General features: G+C 44.5%; 1 protein-coding gene across 1 annotated transcript in view; it reads left to right on the plus strand.

Moving 5' to 3' along the window:
- Positions 1 to 11079, plus strand: part of SVEP1 (sushi, von Willebrand factor type A, EGF and pentraxin domain containing 1) — a 128201-nt gene that overhangs the window by 17661 nt on the left and 99461 nt on the right. Inside the window, exon 3 of the mRNA XM_053372176.1 lies at positions 917 to 1093. Coding sequence (XP_053228151.1) covers positions 917 to 1093 — 177 coding nt within the window. The remainder of the gene's footprint in view (positions 1 to 916; positions 1094 to 11079) is intronic.

Raw genomic sequence — 11079 nt, forward strand, 5'->3', positions numbered from 1 at the left:
TGGCCTTAGCCACCAGCAAGGGCATTGGACAGGATCCACAACTGCCAGATTCCTTTAACGGAATACCCATAAAGTGGAGGGGTAGGCAATGGCCACACCCTGCCCTCCAATACACAAACATATTCCAATGCCTAACCGCCAATACCCAGAAAGTTGTGACGATTACCTATGAGGTAGGCGAAAAACCAAATGGCTGGTGCCAATTTGCAAGTTGGATAAAAATTCCTACCAGGCCCCTTGGACAACCAAGGCAACCAACCACAAGTGCAACCACATATGAGCGGCTAAACCCCGCCCCCTCAGCTTCCACCCGGTTGGTTGGCTGCCAGGAGGTGTGGCGTGGCAGCTGGGACAGCTGACGCAGGGGGCCGGAACACCCCCTGCCAACGCGGGAAACAGCTCCCGCTCACAACCCCTCCCCTCCGGAAGGAGGAGAGGCTATCTAGAATGGAGATGTCTTAATTTTATACACCAGCATATGGTGCAACCAAGAACAAGTTATATTTCTGCTCTGTTCTTCTGCAGCTTATATTTATTTAATTGAGTCTCATGTAGAAGAATTATCCAGTGAGTCAGGTCCTTATAAATCAACATACAGTTGTAGGTGCTTAAGGGCAGAGGAGGAAATGTATGAATGGATCGTTGCATCGCTGAGGAACTAATGAGCTCTTCTCCCCAACCTGCCGCCAAATTTCTCCTTTGTAGCCAATGAAATATTTGCCTCATTAAGAGTTGAGCAAAGAATGTGGATTAAATTCAAAGCAAATCCTTACGGTTCGTTTCAGGTTTTGCACCCCAAGTTAAAATGTCCCTGATTAAAAAACTATTTTCACTATAGTTACGAGTATTACCTCTTAACTCACTTGTTTGTTTGGAACCCTGTTTCCTTCCCAACCCACCCTCTGTGCGGTTATAGATTTGCCTTCTGGTAGCTACATCCAAGAAGACATATCTTACTGTTCCTACCTTTGCGAAGGGAGCGAAAGCTGCTGCGATATCATGGCGAGCTGCAAATGTGGGACCCACACGGGCCAGTTTGAGTGCATCTGTGAAAAAGGATACTATGGCAAAGGGCTGCAACATGAATGTACAGGTCAGTCTCTGTTATCTTCTTCTTGGGTGTGAATATGACTACGGATATAAGCATGGATTGAGGTGGCCTCTTCTGTTTTGCCGAACCCTTTTGAGCAGGCATCCGCAAACTCGGCCCTCCAGATGTTTTGGGACTACAACTCCCATCATCCCTAGGTAATGGGACCAGTGGTCAGGAATGATGGGAATTGTAGTCCCAAAACAGCTGGAGGGCCAAGTTTGGGGGTGGCTGCTTTTGAAGTTTCAGTGGGGTCTTCTTCACCCAATAGTATGGGCAGCCCCCCGTTTATGCAGCGGTTACGTTCCAAGGGCACCGCACACATCATTGAAATCATGTATAATTGAAACCCATTGAAGAAGACTGCAAACACCCTGTTTCACCCCCACCCCGCCCCCCTTTCGCCCTCTTAGTGACCTTTCAGTGACGTCTTTATGACATTTCCAGGTCACTTCCGACTTCAGTGCGATGTAGCACCAATATCGAACCTGTGTAAACAGGGGAGGGGGCTGCCCATATAACAAACAGAATGAATGGCCTTATCAGCTGTTCATGTCCAAGGGGTGACATAAAAGGACTGAGCTTAAAGGGGCTGTTTTAATAAATTCCCCACCTTCTCAGTGCAAAATTCACTAGTTAACTGGCTGTTTGACTGACTGACTGGCTCCAGCTACAGAAGCGAAGGCTGCTTAAGAGACCAGAGACCATCTTGGCTGTGAGTCCTGGGAAACCCAGCCAGATGGGAGGGAAATAAATGAATGAATGAATTATTATTATTATTATTATTATTATTATTATTATTATCTCTGCCTTGCAGGCCTTTTTCCGCCTGGCCTAGGAGGACAGGTGGATGGCTGAACATATTCATGGGCTGTGGCATTATTTAGGGTGTTTTGTTGTTGTTATTGATATTCATTCATTATTTTTAGATCTTACTATAATTTATGTGGCAATTGTTCCATTGGGTTGCGTACTTTCCGATGCGTTTTATTTACTGTTTGCACATTTTGTGTTTGTTGATTATGTAAATCTTTTCATGCTGTAATCCACCTTGAGCATGGATTGAACTATGGAAAGGTAGTATACAACTAAACGATGGTGATGATGTGTTTGACTCAGCCCTGCACCTGTTGCTGAACTGCAACCTCCATCATCCCAGGACATTGCTAGGTCTGGTGCTCTAGTTATCTCTTGCTTGGACTACTGCAATGCGCTATATGTGGGGCTACCTTTGAAGGTGACCCGGAAACTACAACTAATCCAGAATGCGGCAGCTAGATTGGTGACTGGGAGTGGCCGCCGAGACCACATAACACCGGTCTTGAAAGACCTACATTGGCTCCCAGTATGTTTCCGAGCACAATTCACGGTGCTGGTGCTGACCTTTAAAGCCCTAAATGGCCTTGGCCCACTATACCTTAAGGAGTGTCTCCACCCCCATCATTCAACCCAGACACTGAGGTCCAGCGCCGAGGGCCTTCTGGTGGTTCCCTCGCTGCGAGAAGCCAAGTTACAGGGAACCAGGCAGAGGGCCTTCTCGGTAGTGGCACCCGCCCTGTGGAATGCCCTCCCACCAGCTGTCAAAGAGAACAACAACTATCAGACTTTTACAAGACATCTGAAGGCAGCCCTGTTTAGGGAAGCTTTTAATGTTTAATAGACTATTGTATTTTAATATTTTGTTGGAAGCTGCTCAGAGTGGCTGGGGAAACCCAGCCAGATGGGCGGGGTATAAATAAATTATTATTATTATTATTATTATTATTATTATTATTATTATTAGGGTTGCAGTTCATCAACATCTGGTGGGCCAAAGGTTCCCCACACCTGAGTCAAAAGGATTAGGTTGCTGCAGGTGTGACTGCAATCATTCTGAACCATTGTTGGTCAAACTAGACAACACCAGGTTAGAAGGGCAATCCCACTTGCACAACAACCTTCTGCTTGCACAAACCATTTTTACTTCAGCCCCTTGCATGTACCAAAATCTGTTCTGGAAGGTTGGAAGTCCTGTTGTATCTACTGGTGTGATGTTGGATCTTGCCCAGCATTCACTGGGATATAAGACTCGCTATGATCCAAAGTCAAAAGCCTGAAGGAAAGACAGATTCAATTAAGGAGATAACGAGGCAGGTTGGTGGTGGAACTAACTGGAAGAAGACCAGGGAAGGATATGAACAATTTGGTGTTCATATTGTGCTACAATCCAACGTTCTTGACAGATGTATGACAGAAGAGCTTTCCGAAAAGCTTCCATTTTTGTCCATTTATAGGCATCAGAACTATCAGTCTATTTGAATGCATTCTGAAGACTCTTCTTAGCCAAATGTGATTGCTACGCATATCTTTTTCAGCAGTTTTGTCAGTTGATTGTTTTCGCTCATTGTAAAAAAGACCTAAAAGCACATCTGTTACACCATAGGCTGTAGAGTGAAGATGGTTGATTAATGCAAATTGAATTTTCTAATGTGAAATTTGTGCCTTTATCTGACTTCACAAGCTAAATGAAAATTTTACTTGTGGCCACTCTGGAGCTTATAATAGTCGAAACACATTCATCCTTACATTCAGCACAGTCTGTATATGCAAATATCATCTGGTTTTGGACTTGCAAGATCCAGAACCATAAGGTTTTTAAGAGTGCGTTTGGCAGATGTTGTTGCTTTTTGTAAGAACATCAGCAATGCATCAGCAAGTAGACATTTTTAAAAGGTAGCATATATTATACGAAGCACGTGATGGTTTGCCATCTGCTTTGCATGTGCCTATTGGAGAGAACTCAGCTGAAACTCTGCACACACATCATAACATTTAGCCGGGGGGATTTCATTTTTCCTTGTAAACATGACTTAATCTTTCTGAAGTCTTGCTGCGTTTCCTTAAAAAAAAAAAAAAGACAAAAGACAACACTTTTGCCCCTTGTAAGTGAAGAAAATAGAAAACTATTTTGAAACCTTTTTTATTTTGAAAGAGTTTGGCTCTCTTTTTGGAACATTTCCCAGCTGAACTTATCTGCAGTTTTGCAAAGCATGAAGAATTCGTCAAATACACACGGACTGCTTTCCTTCCCCAGTGCAGTGGTACCTCGGGTTAAGAACTTAATTCGTTCCGGAGGTCCATTCTTAACCTGAAACTGTTCTTAACCTGAAGCACCACTTTAGCTAATGGGGCCTCCCGCTGCCGCCACCGCGCCGCTGCTGCGCGATTTCTATTCTCATCCTGAAGCAAAGTTCTTAACCCGAGGTAATATTTCTGGGTTAGCGGAGTCTGTAACCTGAAGCGTATGTAACCTGAAGTATCTGTAACCCGAGGTACCACTGTATAATGAAATGGGCAGAGTGTACGCAAGTAAGTTTAGGGTGGGTATTTTTATGGTTGATGGCATTTTAACAATGCTATGTTTAGTTTTCCAGTTATTAACACTTATTATCATTGCATCATAGACTAATAGACTGTGGTTGAGACCCAAGAACTTGTATGGCATGAGACTGGTGCAGAGGCGTATCATGGGGTTTGGGGAGGGCAATCACCCCATGCACACATTTCTGAGGGGGGGCGCAACCAGACGCGCCCCCCTCCCAGCAGGCTCCCTGGAACCCCGGCGAGGCAAACCAAGCTGTGCCTGGGCCAAGCCTTCAGGGCTGGGGCGGCATTGTGCCTGTTGGCATGCAACCAGGGAAACGGGGGCAATTGGCAGGCCCCTAGCTGCCTCCAGCCCACCAGCCGGTGTGCCGGGCGAACTCCCTTCCTTGGTGCAGCATAAATCTGTGACTTAGGCTTTAGAAGACTGAGCACACCATTCAGCAGAGAACACGCTACGCAAACAGAAGTGGCACGAGAGGCTGTGTGGGCATACCGTATTTTTTGCTCTATAAGACGCACCCAACCATAAGACGCACCTAGTTTTTAGAGGAGGAAAACAAGAAACAAGAAAGCAACGCAAAGCCTCTTGAGCGAAGAGACAGGAGTGCTCCGGCTGCACTCAAGAGGCTTTGCGTGGCTATCGCTGAAGCCAGGACAGCAGCAGTAGCTGCGCAGCCTGCATTCACTCCATAAGACACACACACATTTCCCCTTACTTTTTAGGAGGGGAAAAGTGCGTCTTATAGAGCGAAAAATACAGCATTTACAAGTGGGTTTTATTCAGCATAGATCAGGACAAAAAGGAAACATGTCTGATCTCCTTCGTCTCCAAAGCAAGCTGTGCTGGAATGTAAACAGACATTGGACATGCAACAATTCCACATGCCTGTTCCTTAAGGTGGAACGGAATTCTCAACAGCACCTCCATCACATTGTGGCCGGCGATGAGGTCCTTGTGTGCCCCTCCTCTGCCCCTTGGGCCAGCCAAGAGGGAGGGAGCTGCCACCGCCACCATCCACCAAGGAGAGGCAAGAGGCTCCACCTGGATGGGAAGGGGAAAGGGGGCAGGTGGAAGAAGGGCAGCCATGTTCTCTGGGGCTGTGCTCCAGCACAGAGCCCTAGCAGCTCAGTTGTGGCAGGTGGGTTAAGTCTAGTGGGCAGGTAGACAGAGACAGAGTGCATTTAAACAAACCTGCCCTACCCCCAGCCCGACCCAGCATCGCCCAGGTGAGCTGTGACAACACTCGTCTCACAAATGCAGCTCTGCGGCCATACCAGCAGTTCCGGATTTACGTACAGTGGTACCTCGGGTTAAGAACTTAATTTGTTCTGGATGTCTGTTCTTAATCTGAAACTGTTCTTAACCTGAAGCACCACTTTAGCTAATGGTGCCTCCTGCTGCTGCCGCGCCGCTGGGGCATAATTTCTGTTCTTATCCTGAAGCAAAGTTCTTAACCCAAGGTACTATTTTTGGGTTAGTGGAGTCTGTAACCTGAAGCATCTGTAACCTGAAGCATCTGTAACCCAAGGTACCACTGCTATAGCTTAGGGCCCCACTCTCTTGGGGGCCCCAAAATTTTTAAAGGGAATAAAACTGGATGTACATTTCCAAAATATAAGCTAAAAACAAAGAAAATAAAACCTACATACAGCAGCAGTGTTTTGTGTTGTGTAGGCTCCTATGATGTAAGTCATGGGCCCTGCCTGCTAGCCTGCTCCCTAAAATATCACTGGTTTGCTCATTTCTATATATAGGGTGCCTACATTCTGCATTGCTTTAGATACCAATCAGGTCCATAAACTACCATATCATATATTCAACACACACAAAAACAGCGACAATTTGTTGTTGACAAAGGACAGCTGGACATATAAAGGGCCCCATTACCTTCAGTAGCTGAGGGCCTCATCAAACCTAAATCAGGCCCTGCACACCAGACATTATGTATAGGTAGAAATTGCATATGAATGCTTGCACAGGGTATCTGTTTGCATTAATTACTGACTTGTGCGTGTAAAAAAACCCAAAACCTGAATATGTGATTGTTTAATGATCTGCATGCCAATGCCTCATTAATTCTTTGTAGGAAATTGGTTTTCCATGCGGATTTTGTGACGTGTGAGGCAATCGTTTTAGGGAAGACCTGGGAGTCTTCTGCTCTAGCTGCCTTCTTGATAACTCTTTTGAAAGATATTAAATGGGCCATTTTTACAAGTTAATATCGAGGGCAGATTGGTTACTGAAGATATTTTAGTGCCCCCCCCCACATTATTTTCAGGACACAGCTTTTGTGTCTGCAACTTTTCTCACATGCATGGAACTGCCTGAGTGACCTTTTCATCAGTACTGAGATTTTAAAAGTTTGTACAAATAATACAAAGACGCTCTCCTAAAAAGGGTGAGTCTGACGGGTGAATGCATGTATCTGGATAGAAACCAATAACCCTTTTGAACTTCTGATGACTTTTACAGTGCTTCTTTTTTTGTAATATAGCAAAGTATCAAATAATATTCCAATATCTTGTCCAAAGAATGTCATCATCCAGCTATTTTGCCTGGAAATTGTTTTTCTTGCTTCTGTTCCAGGGTGGCTCGCAATCTAGATTGTTAGTTCTAACCCTTTCAATGCCTCATAAAGTTTCCAGGAAGAGATTCTAGAATTCTCTTAATTAAAAACCAGATACTTGTGAAAATGAGCCACTTGCTTTCTGTTTTGTGCTTAACTCCCTGTCATAAAAAAAAACCACAATTCCAAAGAACTACTTGTCTGATTTTCCAGTGGTAGGCACCAGAGCTTCTGTGTTCAGATGACATGGTCAATCATCTCCTCATGAAATTCAGAGGGCCATTGGTAGCTCTAGTAGTTATAAATCAATAGAAGATCAATGTCTCATTATTACTTATTACCGTTTCTGAAATTTAATTTAAAGCAATTGGTAAAAACCAGGCCAGTAAACCCCTTTTAATGTGCTAAAGCTATGGGGTGGCGATGGCAAGCAAATCTATCCTGTTCTTGAAAGACCGACAGCAGAACTGTTTCCCCCAAATTCTGTATGCAGCAAAAATCTGGGGACACAGCAGATTTCTTCCATTTAATTAAAAAGCTGAGTAGAATGTTAGGGCTTTTTCTCCATAAATTGACCACCCCCTTAGCCTCCAGGGCAGGGAGGGGGGCAGCAGCGAGGAAGCTATTGACAGCATGATGGCTGTAGCAGGAACTTCAGACACCCGTCTCTGATGGAGCTGCGTAAGTCATAAGAGAGTATATTATAAGGAGTTCTGGTTCAGTCATCTGTCTGAACTCTTCTGTATATAAGTGGAATATATTAACTAGCCATATATTTCCTAGCAACCATTATATGTACCAGTAAATTTTGACCTCTTCATCTTAATTATGGGATATGTTACACTGTTAAATACTGGCTTAACCTTAAACACAAAAATTAAGAGTCTTGGTTATATTTTAATATTGCTCTCTGCTTTGATGTAAAGCTTTGGTTCATTTACTTCGCTTTAATTTGCTAGGCATGGCTTTGATCGAGGTTGAGTGTCTGATGAGTGCTATTTAATCAGCCTACTTATTCACACACTGAGAAATTCACTTGGCGCAGGAATGATTTTTACAAATATCATTTTAGGAGGACAGGAAGTTCCAGATAAGAGTTTTCCAGACTTCTAATAGCTGAAGCACACTTTTATTTCCAGAGTAAGTGAACATGGGCATGCCATTCTTACGTAGAAAATAGGTTTCACTTTGAAGGGGGTGAAATTGAAGAATGCATCATCTAGGGCAAGGCTGTCCAATTTCCAAGAGACTGTGATCTACTCCCACTAAAACTGGCAGTGATCTACCCATTGGATTGACCAGAGTTGTTGAACTTTGATGAGGAAAGCTTCATTAAAGTTGTTGAGCTTTTTGGGGGGAGGATGAGCCAAAGTTATTGAGCTTTTTCTTGGGGGGGGGGGCATCAGGAACTCGCAATCAATGTGGGTCGACCAGGGACATCCCGTGATTGACCGGTAGATCATAATCAACCTGTTGAACAGACCTGCTCTAAGGATAACCAGCCTGCAGTGGTGCTTCTTTTAAGGGCAGATAACTCAGCTGTGTTGCAGTATCACAGGGGTGTGGAATTGGACCCAACCAGTGGGCCAGATCCTTATCTCCCCCACCTGCCCCTGAGGACAAAGTTCGGCAGGTGATTGGGGCCACTGGACAAAGTTACGTCAAGGCAACTCTTTTGCCTGCACGGTTTGAAATCAAACCAAAGAAAGGGGCTACCACAGTGTATGGAACAACTTCCGCAACCCTCAGAACCCATCAAAATGTGGAGCGTTGCAACAGAGTGCAGAATCAGTCTTTCATGATTTCAGTTAGAATCGAAGGTAAAATGGCGTTTCTGTGCGCTCTGGCTTCTGTCATGGTGTTCCATTACACCAAAAGCAGTTTAGTCATGGTGGCCACATGACCCACAACGGGAAAGTAGCTGTATGGAGTCTGATTGCATTTCCTGTTGTCATGCTACTGTCACTGACACAAATGACATCTTTCCCTATTGATTCAAGACTGTAGGGACCATTTTGTAAACCAGTTAGGAACCTAGTTGCTCCCAAGTATCTATCACTGAGTAGCTTTTGATAAAGTTTGGAAAATATTTGGCTTCCATGTTTTTCAAGTTGTTTATTTCATGAAGGTTTCTTTCAGCACAGAGGTTATAGCAGAATGATGCAAAAACACATCACAAACCTTAACATAATGGGACTGTGGGCACTTCTTTGTGCAAATTTGATTCTAACTGAAATACAGTGGTACCTCAGGTTACATATGCTTCAGGTTACATACGCTTCAGGTTACAGACTCCGCTAACCCAGAAATAGTGCTTCAGGTTAAGAACTTTGCCTCAGGATGAGAACAGAAATCGTGCTCCGGCAGCACAGCAGCAGCAGGAGGCCCCATTAGCTAAAGTGGTGCTTCAGGTTAAGAACAGTTTCAGGTTAAGAACAGACCTCCGGAATGAATTTTGTAATTTACCCGAGGTACCACTGTAATGAGAGACTGATTGTGCACTCTGTTGCAATGCTCCACATTTTGAGGTGAACTGTTTGAACTTTGTCCGCATGGGCAGGTGGGAAGGGAAATGTAAGGGAAATGATTTTCTATTTAGAACGAACATTAATTTCATGAGTCTGTGGAAGTGTTTTCCCATTTTATGCTAGTTTTAAGTATGAACTTTTAGAGGAAATTATAAAATTAGAATGGCCAAGGACTGGGAACAAGAATGAAACTGCATTCTTGCACAATTACATGAATAACAAGGGGAATAAGCACCATTTGATTTTCTATGTTTTCTAATACCTGAACACGTGTGCCTCAGCTCTGTCATGCTAATTTAAACCATCTGACCCTTGGCTGCTAAGTAAATAAACATTTTAAATGGCACATGTTCTCAAGCTTTAAGCTCAGCTGTTTCCGGCACTGCGCCTCTCTAGTGACTGGGAATGTTGGTTCAAAGAAATATAAACATTGTTGTTGAGCAGCATAGTTAGATAATCAATGGCATCTTAGGGAGGCCAGACATTTCACACCAAACTCCTAAAGGCAATGGCAGCTTGCTGAGTTTGTCATATTTTCATTTTGAAACATTCACCTAGGCATATGTTAAACCTATAACATGTCCAAACTCAAACTCAACATTATCTGCATTGGCTTTTTTAAAATTTGCATGTACAGTGATACCTCTGGTTGCGAACGGGATCCATTCCGCAACATGAAAGGAACGCAACCTGCAGCGGCGTGTCTGCGCACATGCGGGTTGTAATTCGCCGCTTCTGCGCGTGCGCATGACATCATTTTGCATGTCTGCACATGCGCAAGCGGCGAAACCCAGAAGTAACCCTTTCCAGTACTTCCAGGTCGCCGCAAGACGTAACCTGAAAGAACGTAACATGAAGTGGACATAACATGAGGCGTGACTATAACTCTCAGTGGCGTGTTGTCCGGGGACTAGGCTAGTCACATAAATGTTCCCCTGGCACCTCCTTCCCAAAGCTCAGGAAGCTTGTATCTGGCTTAGGGAGGCACAATGCTCCAACAGATCCAAGAGCCCTTCTGCCACCTTCCCAAAATCCGCCCGGCTTTGGGAAGGAGGCAGAGGGCTCTGGTATCCTGTCAGAGGCCTGGTGTCGCCTTCCCAAAGCCTGGGAAGCTTCTGCCTGGCTTAGGGAGGGAGGCATGATGTTCATGCACACAACATCAGGACTACTAAGCCATAAGATCCACTGTCCTGTAATATCACATATGAGCTTTAACTACAGTGGTATCTTGAGTTACATACGCTTCAGGTTACAGACTCCGCTAACCCAGAAGTAGTACCTCGGGTTAAGAACTTTGCTTCAGGATGAGAACAGAAATCACGTGGCGGCAGTGCGAGGCCCCATTAGCTAAAGTGGTGCTTCAGGTTAAGAATGGTATCAGGTTAAGAACGGACCTCCGGAACGAATTAAGTACTTAACCCGAGGTTCCACTGTACTGATGAAGCCCAGGACGGCGAAACAAGGCCAATATTCCGGAAATCCTTGTCTTAGACTCTGTGAAAGGATTCTGTGGAACTGCTACAACAACAGC

Source organism: Podarcis raffonei, chromosome 17, assembly GCF_027172205.1.
Source record: "Podarcis raffonei isolate rPodRaf1 chromosome 17, rPodRaf1.pri, whole genome shotgun sequence".
Lineage (NCBI taxonomy): Eukaryota > Metazoa > Chordata > Lepidosauria > Squamata > Lacertidae > Podarcis > Podarcis raffonei.